This window comes from Dryobates pubescens, chromosome 4 (genome assembly GCF_014839835.1).
Source record: "Dryobates pubescens isolate bDryPub1 chromosome 4, bDryPub1.pri, whole genome shotgun sequence".
NCBI classification, from domain to species: domain Eukaryota; kingdom Metazoa; phylum Chordata; class Aves; order Piciformes; family Picidae; genus Dryobates; species Dryobates pubescens.
The window spans coordinates 31027153-31043269 of record NC_071615.1 but is presented as its reverse complement, the minus strand read 5'-3'; the positions used below and the strand labels follow the sequence as shown (position 1 = coordinate 31043269).

The 16117-nt window shown below is 40.4% G+C and overlaps 1 protein-coding gene across 1 annotated transcript in view; it reads right to left on the bottom strand.

Moving 5' to 3' along the window:
- GOLGA4 (golgin A4) overlaps positions 1–15058 on the bottom strand; it is a 57625-nt gene extending 42567 nt beyond the window's left edge. Inside the window, exons 1-4 of the mRNA XM_054161021.1 lie at positions 14789–15058; positions 10164–10259; positions 4360–4458; positions 841–906 (exon numbers count right to left, since the gene is read on the bottom strand). Coding sequence (XP_054016996.1) covers positions 841–906; positions 4360–4458; positions 10164–10259; positions 14789–14857 — 330 coding nt within the window. The 5' untranslated portion in view covers positions 14858–15058. The remainder of the gene's footprint in view (positions 1–840; positions 907–4359; positions 4459–10163; positions 10260–14788) is intronic.
- Positions 15059–16117: the final 1059 nt, after the last annotated feature.

Here is a 16117-nt window from a genome sequence, read left to right as displayed (position 1 = left end):
TAACCAAAATTAACAGTTGCATTTAATGTTGTCCCAAATTAAAACCAAAAATAGTGTGACTCACTTCTTGATGTACTAACAGAAGGCTGCATTTATCTCAAAGACACAAAGGTATTTTCCTATGATTAAGAGAACAAATTTATTGTAGAAGTCCTTGTATGATGGGTAGCTCTAGTACACCATCCTAGATAGTACTTTTCTTATTTTTCTTTTATTTAAAATGGCTTTATGATTTTCACACAAAATGCAATTATTGATTTATGCAGCTACAGTACTTATAGAATCATAGAATCAGTAAGGTTGGAAAAGACCTCAAAGACCAAACCAGAAGGTTCAGTGCTATGGTTCCTGTACTGCTGGTGCTACAAAAGTGATTGAAAAGCCTTACAGCACAGTGCTGCCTCCATAATCATAATCATAATGGCTGGAACCCATGTGCTAGGAAGCACTGCTAATCCAACTCCAGCAAGCTAAACATTTTCTGAAACATATTAAGGGATGACCTCCACCTTGATCACTGGCGACAACTTTTTAAAGCCTAGTAGTTATTTCCCTTGAGCTACAAATTAGCTTTCTAGCCACACAATGTGCCTGATGCTTTTAAAGTGAGGTGAACACTCCGTATCTCACACTGGGTCTGTGAGCTATGAGATGCACCTCAATAGCATTCTGTCACATTCTACTAACCTGTCCCTACAAAAAAAGATCCAAGCATCAGTGACAACACTTAATACTCTCTAATAGGATTACACACAAACAAAACAGGTGAGTACTTGTGAACCCTACTCCAGCAAGAAGGTGGTGACTTAAGACAACAGGGCAGTGAAAGAAGAAACGTACCTGTGGGGAGGCTGGTCCACTTCCATTGTTTTCTGTGGATCTGGGAGGTGGTTGTTTAGTTAAGTTCTACAGGAGTAAAAACAGCTGTTAGAAGGAATGGACTACAAGGACTGTAATTCACAGATTACTACAAATAGCATCTGTGCTTTTTCCTTGCCTGTGTTTTTAGTACTTTCTTTTGAATGTTTATTAAGATATCTTCATGCAAACAAGCTAGTTTGTTAAATTCAAAACAGATTGCTGCAATATAGAGTACTACAAAGCAGCTATGTGTGCACAGATTAGTATGAGACATCTGCAATTGCTGACATCTCCAATTAAATTATTCGTAATGATTATTTATGTAACATTTATGCACAAATCAAAGAAACACCCAAAAGACAAAATGATAGCAGGAAAAATATCTAATTGATGACCAGTGTTGTTTACAACTGACATAGCTAACAGTGGAATTACACTGTCTTTCTTGGGTTTAGGTACAGTTTAGAGGGATGGGGTAGGGTGTGGCAACTACCTGGAACAAAAAGCACTGGAAACAGCCTGTTTAAGTTTCCAAACAAGCACAGAAAGAAATTTAAACTTTCAGCAAAAAATTATACTGTGCAAAACTTCACATGTATATTCCTCTGTGCTCCTAAGCAAAGACATAGTTTAGACATTTCTGTTCCTAGTCTGTCTATCCTGCCTGTCTCCTGTGTTCAGCAGTTTTCTAGCCTGTAAAAACCCAGGTTTTCTAGTGTTTAAACCAGGTCAAACTGAAGTAGCAAAGCATGCTAGAAACCATCCTGGATATGACTTTTTTTCCAAGAGAAATAAAGCACTGGGATACACTGAACAAAATATGAGGAACTCAGCTAAAAACAGTGCAACTTTTAATTTTTAATCAAGATATGGCCTGATAGTTTTATGTAAACTGAAAGGGTATATCTTCAACTAAAATATCATTCATAAACATCCATGTATCTGCTACATGGTAACATCCACAGCTCCTCCTCTGTGTGGATATGCAAATAAACATAAATGCTGAAGAGAAATGATTCAGTGTAAAAGTGCTTCAGTTTGATGTGGAACAAACCTAAGGAAGCACAAAAATACTGCAGAACAGAGAGGAATGCAGACACTCAAGGAAGCCAGGGAAATGAGCAGTCACCCATATTCAGACAAAGCAGAATGAGCAATAACCAGCCACACAAGAAGTCTGCTTGCTTTGGACATTGTGCTTCACCTGGCTTGAACAAAATCTGCATTCCACTTCAGAGCACTATCCTGCTGGAGTGACTTTATTCCTTGTGGATTAAGAGCTCTTAATGAGCTTTAAACTAAAGCACTCATCCATTCTATCCCCAACTCCATTACTTGTTGGGTTGTGGGTTTTGCTCTTATTTGCCTATCTGGAAAGTTAATAATAACGATAATCCAAATAAGAATTTATTTTCTACTTTACAAGATTAAGTGGATTTATTAAATCTAATAAGGTGTTTATGAATGTAAAAGTCATAGATGCAGCTCTTTCATGTGAAGATCCTTAAGAGCTGCCATTTAAGTAGCTATGAAGACCCTTAAAAAACACCATTTCAAAATGAAAACTGATGCTGCCACTTTAAAAACTTTCCTCCCAATTGTGCAGACATCTTTGCATACAATCTGTATGAAATAAATAAATAAATAAAAAAAAAGTAGAAACTGTGTTTGAGATTAGATTTGCTGCTGGCATAAATAATAAAAGGGAAGTTGTGGTAATCTTTTACATCAAAACTGGATCACCACGCCATGTTCCTCTGTCCACAGAGTTGAAAGCTAAGCATGAATGGAAGTTGCTATATATAAGTATGGACCCAAGAGCCTTTGAAGAGCTTAAATGCCCCAGCCTGGTCTGCTTTAGCAGAATTAATATGCATTTGTGTGTGTTGATAAAACTTTCCCTCTCCTACATCTTTAATTTACCTAGGTTTCCCAAACATATATAATGGGTTTTTCAAAAAATATTTATTTCTACACTCTGAGCCCTCCTCTTCCCTCCAAACTTTGTATAATTTGAGCTTTCAGGAAGTTCAGAGAACAAAATCAGTTTTATGGGTAACACCTAATTATACATATTGGCAACACATTAATGACAACTTCCACACTATAATTATTTGCTGTGTAGACAGCCTTGTATATAAATATGCAAGTCAGTGATTCCTGCTACTGAAGTATATACTAAAAGATTATATAAAGAAAACCTTTGAGCATTCACAGAAATATGTTTCCTGAAATCCAGTTGTACTAAGGATATTCTGTAGCACAAGGAAAATCTGCCCACATCTGTTTACTGCTGCTTAATTCCACTGGCAGTGAAAACATAACTAGTGATCACTGGACTTGGAATATACCTATTTGAAATACTTAGAATTGGAAAAGGAAAAAAAAAAAAAAGTACTCTTTGCTTCAATCTTGAGAACACCACAACTGAGTAATCAATCTGTGCTCTAAATTCACAACAAATTAAGATTTTCCACAGGCCACGTTTGGACTGTTTCAGTCCAACCTTTCTTAGGTTGAGACAAGCCTAACACAACATGGTGTGCTGTTCTATGTCTGTCTGCTTATGAAATTTCTACCCTCTTATGGCTTTCAGCGACATCATTCTCAGCATCTGCCTGAGCAGCAAAAAATGTACTTATTAAGCTGGAAAAGCAAAGCAATCATGAAGTATGAGAATGAGCTGGGACTCTGATAAACACTGTGTTTTGAATCACTATGAACTCACGCATGTCATGCCTCTGAAGCATGTGAAAGATGCCAGCCCAGTCCTGTGACAATGATGACATGAATACAGCTTTGTTTGTGCATATGGTAGAAAGTAGAAGGCTGCTTTCCTCCCTGGGCCTGCTTTTTCTTCACTTTTTGTTCCCTTCTCATGGAGCTTCTCCACTTATATAATATGAAAGCAACCTTTCCAGGCCAAGAAACATATATTTTTAAAAAATTCTAATTATTAAAACTCATTCCCACAATAACACCTACCAGGTTAACAACTAGAAGTAGCTGAATTTCAGTGTCTGTGTGAGGTAATTATTTCCTGCTATCATTAGTATTAAATGATATTGTGAGGCTTTCAGTGTACAGAGCAAAAAAAAGCATGTAGTTTTTGGACAAAACCCAATCTCAATGTTTTATCATATTCATTTTTCTTGAGATACATAGACACACATAAAAAGAGTAAGAATTTCAATAGCATTAATGAATTCTATGTAACAAATGTACAAACTTGTGCAACAATTAAGTTGTGCAGAGTGTGGTTACCTGTATAACAGAAAATGTGTTAATTATTTTATGTTACAGTAAATTCACATCAGAGCACACCAGCCAAGAGCTATCAGGTACTATCTTCATGAAATTTAGTGCAGGGTTAGCAACAGGGCAGTTAAGATAGATGCCTTTGTGAGAACAAGCCACAAGCAACACAAGGTTTGCCTTCTAGTCCAGTACTCGCCTCCCCCTGCTAAAGGCATGGCTAAGGGGGGTGGGAGGACTCACCACACTGTCACTTTGTGGCTTAGGTTGTTTGGTGGGATCCAAAGCAAAGATAGTATACTCAGAGAGAAAAGCAGGTTCTGCTATCATCCCAGCTAGCAGCTGTCATTCAATGCAAAAAAGTGGGAAAATGGAAAACAATCAAGTAATGAAGTAAAGAATGCTGCATGATTATACTCATTTTTTTTTTCCACACTACTAAAAACACCATAAGACAATAAAGCACTTTATGAGACAACAGATATTTTTAAGGGCAGGACATAACCAGAAAATATGCATTAGATCACTTCAGCACAGCCAAAATCCAGTTTTGGTTACTTAGAAGCAAAGAAACACACAATAAAAAGACCCTAGTTTAGCCAAAGATAATGTTTCAGGCACTGATACTGTAATATTTTTAAAACTCCTGTGGCTGAGCCACCTTCAGATACCACTGAGCTTTCTTTGCTCTCACCTATGTGTAAAAAACTCATCAGTCTAAAAATTCTCAGTGCTAGAGTTATAAAAACATATAAATTGTATTATTTTGACTCTCTTCCAGTGGTCTTATACAACACAATTCTAACTACATGAAAAAAAAAAAATCCTTATGAACTCTTTCAAACTACTAGCAGACTGTTTTGTAAAAATGCCACAAGCTAAATTGAGCATTTTATCAAGACAATATCAAAGAAAATATTTACATTCCTAGCAGTGAAAAAGACAAAGAGAAAGAGACAGAAATTGGAATCGAAAGGGGATAGATACACGCAACGCAATCTAATGCTGTTAGGATGCTGTATAGAATTAAGGAAATACTCTTCTGGTTTTACACACACACAAAAGTTCAAGGCTCAACTGTCTGAAAGCCTGAGATTTCAGAACTGTCTGATGACTGAACCAAAACACAATCTGTTTTTTCTTTCTCCTTATTTCAGAAGAATTTTGGTTTACTTCAAGCTACTAAATAGTACTTTTAGGAATCAAATCTATTACAATGTATACCAGAGTTCGATTTTATTTTGGGTGACTGTTACACTGACACCAGTGCTCCTGCAGATTAATTGCCTCAATTCAAATTGAGAGAGGAAAAATGTTTTCATGTGCAAGATCTGGAACGCTACATGATTTGAAATCTGTGTCCACAAAACCCTTTCAGGAAATATAAGAAGTACCTAATGCTCAGTGACAGCCATACACAATAGCCTCTGAACGTCAGTACTGACTCCCTAAGTCTTTTCTCTAATGTGTTTCCAGCTGTTTCCACACACAGTAGAATGTAATTAACAATACTGTTGAGTTTCACAGATGCTTGTCAAAGCCCTCATGCATTAAACTAGCTCAGCTTGACCCTACTGTTGCTTGAGCACAAAAGAAAGGAGCCAAACCTACAAATAAAGTGCAGAAGACAAAAATATCGAGGCAGAACTGTATCAAAATGAGATCACTAAGCATTTTCTTCTCAGAAGCCAAGATGAGAGTTTCACATTTAAACAGCTACCAAAGTCAAAATATACTCAGTCATGGTCCAAGAGTAGTATTTCCTTAGTGCATTCACAGCTGGTTGCATCTTCTTCTCATTATTGAGTTCGTTCTTCATTCCTGGATGCTGGGTGACCAACAGCAATAATATTTAAGTATTTGGTCACAGTATTTTTGTTACTCCAGCAGCTCATTACCTGCTGTATTTTGACAGCTAAATTACAGGTGATGTCTAATGAGCCCTATAATTACACTACCTAATGCTTTCCAATACATACATGTGCTTCTATCTGTGCTTTGAAGTTTTTTTAATCAGCTATTCAGTATGGCTTTAAAACTAGCTGCCTATTTACCTTGGGAACTGGGTATTAAAATCCACTCAATGATTCACCTGTGCCTGGGAAAAAAAAGGCCAAGAAACAACCTGCTAGTCTGCTGATGTACACATCAGGAGTTGTAAAATCCAGGCTTTAGAAAAAGACTATACAACCTCCAAAATTTAGTTTTTAAGTTTGCATGTCAAGAAGGAGAAAGATATAGACGTATTTGAACTACTACCAGCTTTTCATGGCAATATCTATTTAGAAGTCCTTTAAATTAAGTATATGAATACAGGAAAGATGCAGCATTAACAGAAGCAGGAATATTATTTCATTTTCACTTAATCTTGCTTTACTGTCCACACTAGAAAAACGTTTCAATTAATTAAAAAAGACTGTCATTATATACCACTAAAGTAAAACAGAAAAGTACCTTGGCTAGTTTATCTTTAGCTCTAAGAGGAGCTATATATATTGTGCTCTGCTGCCACTTCTGTAACACTCATGAGGATGTCAAAGATATTTCAATCTCCATGACTGGTTGGTCATTGACAGCAAGCTATCAGCTCTTTGCTTTCAGTTGATGGCTCAGAACTAGCTTTGTTATCTTCTGCATGTGGGCCTGACTTGTAAATAAGCATAGTATAGAACAGAAAGAAAATGTTGAAGTCTGTTCAATGCAGTGACACTTTGAAACCCAAACACTTCTTCCCTAGAAAAGGCTGGAAGCATCAAGTATCTTTGAATCATCCAGGGCTGTTTCACATGGCTCCAAGACCAACTCAGAAAGCATCTGATATGCAAATTGTCTGAAGAAGCTGTGTGGATGTACCAACATATGCTTGCACCTCACACTGTAGTTATATTTTATGGGATACTTGCAAAAACAGAATACAAAACTAGACAGACTTCTGCAATTTCCTTATACATGAGAAAGTCATGAGCTTCTCATGTATCACTGCCTCTGGAGATACACAGTTCCAGAAGCTGAAGAAAAAGGTGGGGAAGAAAAAGTAACCTATGAATGGGGCATACATGTTGGTCCCATTTTTTATTTGTTTTCCTCAGACTGAGAATGTTCTGGACTTTTGAAAGATCTAAGCATTGCAGAATATAAAACAAGAATGTTTGCCTGTGCACTTTATAAGTCTTTGATCAAACTAATGCTGTCATTCACAACTGTAATTAACTCTGAAGTTGTTTTTATTCTAAAAGTATCCTGAGTTTAAACCAAAGCTTTCAAATGCAATACTTGTAGCTTTGATATTACAGTGCTGAAAAACTAAACCCACGATTAAAGCCATAAAAAAACCCAACAAATGAGAACTATGAAACACTTTAATTTTGCTTAGAAATTATTCATACCGCAAGAACATTTAAGCATATAATACTCTTCATTTTCAGAGTATTAAGGGTTCTCCAGCTTTAGTTCATTATAGTATCATTGCCATTGATACCTGTAGATAAAATACCCACCTGATCAAATGAGAACACTGTAAAAAATGCTCCCCAGAAGACCTAAACCACCCATATAATCATGGCACATATTTTCAGAGACTGCATGCAAGGCTTGCAGCTTTTTTAAGCACAATACTGCTGCTGAACTGAAGTTTATGAAAATATAATCCAACCAAATACATTTCAAAGATGATTTGCTTCTAATTATTCTCTTAACATTTATGATTAATATTTGGAGAAAGGAGATTTCATGTCTTGACCACTTCAATTCATCTTTATTTTAGTAAAATGTTCTGTCTGACATAAAACCAGTCCTTATAATAAAGGAGGATTTCATTCCCTTAGCAGCTTCACTATTTCCTGAATTTCTAATTACAGGGTATGTTTCACTGGCAAAACGCTCATAGGAGCTTCCTAAGCCCAAGGATAACTGTAATCTGAGGTCACTTTAGTACTCTCTTTCCATTCTTAATCTTATTCCTCCTTCTGCTTCTCTGATATTCCAGTGCAATCCCTGTAATTAGAGCACAATGTTCTTCCAACATAACCTGGCATGTCCTGGGGGGCATTCTTTGCTTCTCTCATTTGTATGGACAAGTACTCTGCAAAAAGCAGTCTGCTGCAGAGGAACAACATATATCTAAGGAAACACTACAGAACAAAAACGCAGTTGTCCATAGAAATAACAAATACTGCATGAAGCTGGTGACATGGCAGTAGCAGTAACATTTGGAAATGTACTTATTTTCTAAGTAATTGTAAAGAGAGCTAGTGTTTTTTACTAAACAGAGAAAACTGAAAAAAAAAGGCATTGAGGCTCACAAACCTTAGGCATCCTCAAAAATTAAGAAAGTAAAAATATTCTGCCTTTCCCTCAATGTGAGATTTATGCTATTTGAGCACAAAAGAAGCTGGTGCTTGCATTAAAATAAAGGTTGAGAAGTGATACCATTCCTTTATTATTTCTCACTGAAAAGAGAGAGGAAAATTTCCTCCTTTTGGGTAGGCAGGGGCAAGTGAATGACAGACACACAGAGTGAATCAGTCACACAGAGGAACACCACTATGTCTGATGGCTTCATGATGTCATATTCCACTAAGGTTTTGCTGAAATCTACATCAAATCAGTCCTTTAACCTCTAGCACATTCCATAACGGATACACATAATAAAATGAATTTAAAAAGGAAAAAAAAGAGAGTAGGTTTGCATTGGTCAGTGATGACACCAACTCTTGGCACCACCTCATTCCTCTAGGCTATGGTGGTAATTCTCATGTGACAATATGCCACTTCTGTGCTCTGCCTTAGGGGTAGAAAAGAAGACAGTTTTTCCTGGAAAAAAGAGAAAGAGGAAAAAAACCAACCAAGCAAACACAAACACACATAGCAACAACAAGAAAGCACCAAAACAAAAAAAAGAGGCAGAAATTCTCCTTACGGAAACACTTAGTAATTTATCCTGGGTGACACTGCTAGCTGACATTATGGAGCACCAGTTAACAGAAAACTTCTCTCCAGGGTCAGAGTGAAGTCATTACATACATATCAGTAAAAATAAAATAAAAAACAAAACAAATTCGGACAACTCAGTAGTACATTTCTAAAATAGAAAACAAAATCACAAAGTACTCTTTCTTTCATTTCTGCTATCATTGCAGGAAGCAAATTGCCAAGCTGTTAACTAATGGTGGCATTCATAATGGAATCTAAAACAAACTGCGCATATACCTGATCATTTCCTGAAGAAAATGTGGCATTAAAAATTCAAGTGGATTGTCACATTTGCAAGAAACCCCACCTTTTTTTGTAGCAAAACCCAACACATCATTTTTCAGGCTGAGAATTCAATACTTCTAACGAAGTTCACAGCACCACAGAAGTTCTCTATTTCACTCCACCAGCTTATTTTCACATTCAATAAACCAGACCTTTAATTGGTTGGTTGGCTTTTATTTTTTAATTAAGCCACTTCATAAAAAGCCACAGTTCTCAAGATGAAAAAAGATGAGTGGGCATCCTCTGTTTTATTAAGCAAGTCATGGTTACCTATCAGCCTGAAAGCAATTTTAATGATACTTTGTAACTGCTAATTTGGACTCAGTTTGGCTCAGTATTTGTTTTTTGTGTTGGGCCTCTTATTATAACTTTTTTTTTTTAATTGATAATTATTACTGATATGGTTAGAAACATTCACAGGGGGTTAGTTTAAGCCTTTAGGCTCATCCACTTCAAGTTACCCATGCAATTAACTGGATTCCCCAAACTTTTCAGCAAAAAAAGATCTCTGAATGTAATTTCTGTCCCACTACTTCACTGAGTTCAGTTCAGGGGTAAGACTTTTAAGAGGAATTGGAATGTTTCCTAATCTGAGGTCAACTACTACAGTTTAAAGGAAACACTTCAGCACTGAAGCTAAAAAGTAGTCCATTCATACCTATAAAGGCACCAAAAAAAAAAAAAGTGAGATTGAAGAATAAAAAAGAAACAGTTAATCAAAGGCAGAAAGCTGATTATTTTATTTTTTATTCTTAAAGTTGACAAAGACAGAAAACTGGTTCTAAACTGACCTCTTTGTCGGGTGTTAAAGTGCCTTCATCATTTTGATCCGTAAATGAAGATGTCCTGCTTCTGTTGCCAGTTGGTGAAGGGGAGTTGGAAAGGACCTACACAGAGATCATATATATCAACAAGTAGTAATATTAATTCCTAAACTAATTATCCCATATCATAATTTACTTCAACAATTACTAACTATAAGATCTCTATGAAGTCTGGTCTAGATCTTCCTTTTGAAGACAACCACCAGTGTATTGCCTATGAAAAGTTCTACCTTGCTACAAAGTCTCCAGAGCAAAACATGTCATGAATCAGCCACGAGTGCATGCAACAAAACCATTTATTTCTGACTATTGTCTTCTTAGACCAGACTGGAAACTCACACCTCCTAGTACTTCAGGAATGAAGTTCCTTAAGGCTTTCAAGTTCTGCAAACTGGCAGGGATTCAAACATTTACATACAAAATGCCATTTTAATTCCTTTAAGAAATTAACAAAAGAAAACAAAAAACAAAGCCTGATAAAAAAGGGGGGGTGGGGTGGAAACCACACAAACCAAACAACAGCCAAATTACTTGTAAAATCAAATCTAAAGAAAAACAACATAAGAAAAATACACATTTTATGTCAGTATGAACTTGTTCTTCCTGTCAGCACTATACATCTATTCAAAACACCAGTCTCATGCTGAGTGAGACTGCAAGAAGCAACACAGTCCCGACCCAAACACATCTTGCTGCATGCTTCAAAATTCAAATAGAAAATTTCAGTATAAAAGTCATGAAAATTAAAATATCTTCATTTCCCTTGGGGTCAGGGGCAGCAGTAGTCATAAGAAATGGGATGTAGATGTGTTGGCAGGGCTCCCAGTGCTTTGGAGCACCCAATGGTGTCCTACCAGACACAGGAAAGATTTTTGCCCCCAAGACTGATCAGGCCAGGGGCATTTGGCCACTCTGAGAAGTCCCTGGGATGGCTCAAGATTGAGGGAGAACAAGGCTTGGGCATCTACTGGGAGGCATGACGAGCCTGTGGTTGAAAGCAGTAGGTCTTGCTCACAGGCACAGGGAATAGCAGCACTGGGAGCAGGAATGAATTTTTTCCCCTTGGGGCAGATTGGCACTGGTGTCCAGGGGTTTTTTTTTGCCTTCCTCTGCAGCACTGAGCATGACTTCTTGTCAGGGCTTCTCCGTTCCTTTTCAGCTGGGTTACTGCCTCCTGCTCATGCATCAAGATGGACTCTCCTGCCCTGCAGTTGAGGGGAGAAAGGCTTTTTTCTCCTTCATGATAGGTTGGTAAGTGTCCGTGGGGGGTTTTTGCCTTCCTCTGCAACACTGAGCACAGCCCCCTGGCAGGCCTCCTTTGAGCCATTCCAGCCAGGTGCCAGCTACTTGGGATCCATGAAGCTGGTCCTCATGCCCCATATCTTTAGTGGGGAAGCTTTCTAGGCTTCCAGGATGGGAAAGCTTCTTTTCCTCTGTAGCACTGAGCACAGCAGTTTTGTCAGGGCTTCTTCAGGACCTTCTGAATCAGTTCTTGCTGTTAGTCTGGCACCTTTAAGGCACCATTCATGCCTTGGCTCTCTCAGGCTCTCTTGTCCAGTGCAAGCTTGCAGCAGGAGCAAATTCTGCTCCTGCTCTGGCTCCATTTCTCTAGAGATTCTTGCTTGTGTACAGCAGCCTGTGTTGGAAGAGCTCCAGGCTTTCTGCCCCATTCAGAGCTGCCACTTTCCAGCTCTCCCTGTAACACCAGCAGGCACGAGAGTACTTTCCACCTCTCACTGGCTGAGAAGCACAGCAGCAGAGCAAGTTCTAGAAGGCAGAGTCTGCTGCTTGTCATCAGTGTGTGTCATACTTTGGAAAACACCCCATGGTACTAAGCACTTCTTGTGTGTGTGGTCAGTCCTGATATGGAATGACCAAGAATTCTTCAAGTTCTCACTCTTCAGGAAACAGGCACTGCTTGGCCTGCATTCCTGCTGCTGCTCTCTGCAGCATGCTAAGCTGAAGAACACATCAGCCTAATCCTGGCTACACAAGGGCACTGTGATAGTGACTGTAAGCATCGACTCTAAAATAGGTCCAGAAAAATAACATAAAATAGAATACAGTAAAATCCTGTTTCCACTTGTAACTGTTGTGTTTGGTGCTCTTAGAAGTGTTTTCAGAGGTGTAACCCCCCTGGCATTTAAGGCAAATAACAGGTTCACTCATTGTGAGCACAGGGGATAGATTAGATTAGTTCAGCTCTCAAATGGCCTTCAAACAATGATCAAGGCCAACTGCCTGACCAAAGTTCAAGCATGGTATTACCAGCATAGTCAAAATGCCTCTTCAAGACTGACAGGCTTGGGACATATACCATCTCCCTAAGAAGCCTGTTCCAGGGTTTGCCAACCCTCTATATGAGATGTTTCCTCACGTCAAGTTCAAACCTCCCCTAACAGACATAGCTTTAAACCATTCCCATGTGCCCTGGCACTGGGTATCAGGGAGAAGAGATGAGCATCTCCCTCTCCACTTCCCCTCCTCAAGAAGCCAGAGAGACCAGTGAGGTTGCTCCTCAGCCTCTTTCTCTCCAAGTGTCCCTAAAACAGGGTATAGGAAAGAACAGAGAAAAAATGAATGCAAACAGAAATCTCAAAACTGAGAAATATTAAGTATTTGGAAAATTTAGGTTGCAAATGTCTTGACAGAAAGTAGCTGATAATCTATATGATGACAGAGTACCCAGTAAGTAGAATGCATTTTAAGGATCTGAATTATTAAAAGGTAGTAAGTCTATTCCACTCTTTACACAACCCCAGTACACTTCAGAGGCCTCAAAACCTTCTCACTCCCTCCTCATTTACAGACTCTGTTTTCAGATATGACAGGCAGACAAGCCTATTTTACTGTTAATATTACATTTAACTCAAATCTCCTTCTAGCATTCTGAGAAAAACTAAAAAGCAAAAAAAAATCCTGCAAGGCAACTATTTTACACAAAAATAACAGTCTGTTCTCGTTTTCTACTTCTGCCTTTCCATTCATATCAACCCTTGAATTACATGATCTATTCTGTCCACAGTATAGCACACCAAGTGAAAGTATTATTTGTAAGGTCTTGTATTAGGTTTCATTGGACTTGTCAATTTTGAGTGAAGTATCATAATTTAGCTGATGCATAGTGACAATAGTAAGCTCTGAAGCTCAATCTCTTTACACTGTACTGAAAGTTCACCATGTGTGCCAGTGCCAGGACAGCACTCTAAACCACCAGCAACAATAATGTACTAAATAACTAGAGTTATCGAACTAACCCACAGTTAGTAACTGTTAGTAACTGTTAAAGTGCTTAAAATAAAACTCAAGAAGCTACGTAAAGCTTTACAGTAGCTCTATTTCTAAAAATACTGCCTGTTTGACAAATGAGTGATTTAAAAACTACTACACAGCAGAACGTCAGCAGTTTTTGAAACCATGCTCTAATACTGAGACTATGCAGTGTCAGATCTCGCAGTGGTTCAAATGACATCCAGATCAAGCCCAGGCAACTGATCACCTGTTTGTAAAATTAAACGAATTATCTGCCGATAGTGTTGCATTCACATGATTCAGAATTTATACTGGTTTTATTCTTTCAGATTCAGAGTTGCAAACGATACTTAACCCAGTAAAAGGCCAAAGACACATGGGCAGATGTTATCTTTTTCAGCACAGTTTGCCAACATGAAGTTAACTCGTCAAAGTCTCTCCATCCAATCTGAACCAGTAGAGAGCATTTCTTCTGCTTTGACACTGGCATGAAATCATCACAGCAGTTGTTTTGCCACTGATGCTTTCAGAGATACATATCTAACATGATTGTAATTGAAAAAGAGTAGTTTCTAGTCTTCAACACTAATTGCAATTTGGAGGAAGCACACATAGGAGAAAAATTATGACAAAAAAATTATAAAAAATATCAATGCCTTGCTCTCAGCTTTATATGGCATTTTCCATGGTGGGGGGAAAAGGAAAAAAAAAAAAAAAGGCAAGCATAAGGTTATGGTAAGCAAACCAGCCCTCTAAACAGTGTAGACAAAAGGGAATGACAGGAACTAAAAGAACAAACATTAAGATGAAAAAAAACGATGATCTCAATGCTTGATTGCTATCCACTGCACAGGACAGTGACATTAATTTAAAACCACTTCTGCTTCATTCTGTTTGACGTTGAAGCAAGAGACGGTTTTTACACTCCTCCAAAAGGCAACCTTTGTAGAGTGCCCGAAGAACAGTCTCAGGAGGCTGTGGGAGAGGCTTCCAGGCAGGAGGCGGCTCGGTAACGATAGCAAAGTTGCCTTTCGAAGTTGCAGCGAAGCCGCCGGGTGCGGAGCTGACGGAACCAGGGCGCGGCGCTAGCCGGCTAGCACATCCCATCGCCCTCGGCCGCCCACCACACGCCGAGGCCTGCGCTCCACGACCTTCCCGGCGGCCGGGCTGGCGGAACCGGTCCGACCCGCTGCCAGACGAACGCCACGGCCTTCTCGGGCGAAGCACAGCACGGCCCAGCCCAGCCGGGTGAAAGGCCACTAGAGCCCAACCGGACACTACGAGTCACGCAGGGATCCAACCCGGCCCCCCATCGCGACCCGACGGACAGCTTGGAGTACCTGCGGCGGGAATGGACCAGTGCGTCCCCCCTGCTCCTCACTGATCTTCTGCTTCAGCTTCTTGAACATGGTGGTGGGAGGGAGGGGGCGGGGATGGAGGAGTCGAGGGTCGGCGGCCGGCGGCGAGTAGAGCGGAGTATGACTGTCCGGCCGGTCAGGCAGCACCTCCCGCGCAGCAAGCGAGGGACTCCGGGGGCTAGGGTGGCGGTGGAAGGCCACAGCTCCGCTCACCCCGACCCCGCGGAGCCGCCGCCTCTCCTCCCTGACTCCCCCCCCACCGCGGAGCAGGTGAACGCGGCCACTACCGCGCCTGCGCGGCCAACGTGGAACGGGGCGCCCTGGCCGGTACGGACCGCGGCGAGGCACAAACTTCCCGAGGGAACGCCCGGCGTCATGCCTTCTTCCGCCCCGGGGCGGGCACAAGTGGTTTCGCTACCCGGCCGGGACTGCACAACGGAGCTGGGCCGCCTCGCCTCCCTCCGTGGGGCAGACTGTATCTCAACGGGGGTAAGGCAATGGCTGATCAGCACAAAGAGCTGATGTGCCAGAACAGTGAGGGCTGACGCGACACAGGCCTCCGTGTGCGTACTGACGGTGCCAACGCACACGGTTTCACAATCTGAGGAACCGGGCATCATCTCATTTCAAGGTAATTACCAGTAAATAAGGCGCTCGGTTCAACAAGGCGAAGTACAAGGTCCTGCACCTATGTCGGGGCAACACCTGGTATGAGTACACGCTGGGAAGTGATGGGATCGAGAGCTGCCGTGCAGAGAAGGACTTGAGAGTATTGGTGGATGAGAAGCTGAACATGAGCCGGCAATGTGCGCTGGAAGCCCAAAAGGCCAACCGTATTCTGGGGTGCATTAAAAGCAATGGCACCAGCAGGTCGAGGGTGGTGATTCTCGTCCTGTACTCTGCTCTGCTGAGACTCCACCTGCAGTGCATTATCTAGCCAGAGTCCTCAGCAGAGGAAAGACGTGGACCTGTTGGAGAGGGGTCAGAGGAGGACACAAAAATGATCAGAGGGCTGGAACACCTCTGCTGTGGAGATTCAGTATTGTTCAGCCTGGAGAAGAGAAAGCTCCAGGGAGACCTTATTGCAACCTTTTTGTACTTCAGTGGGGCCTGTAAAAATAGGGGAACAAAATTTTATCAGGGTCTTTTCTAACAGGACAAGAGGTGATGGCTTTAAACTGAAAGAGGGTAGGGAGATTAAGACTAGATACAGGGAGGAAATCGTTTACACTTGGGGTGAAATGCTGGCACAGGCTGGACAGAAGTCATACAGAAACCTCATCCTTGGAAACATCCAAGGTCAGGTTGGAA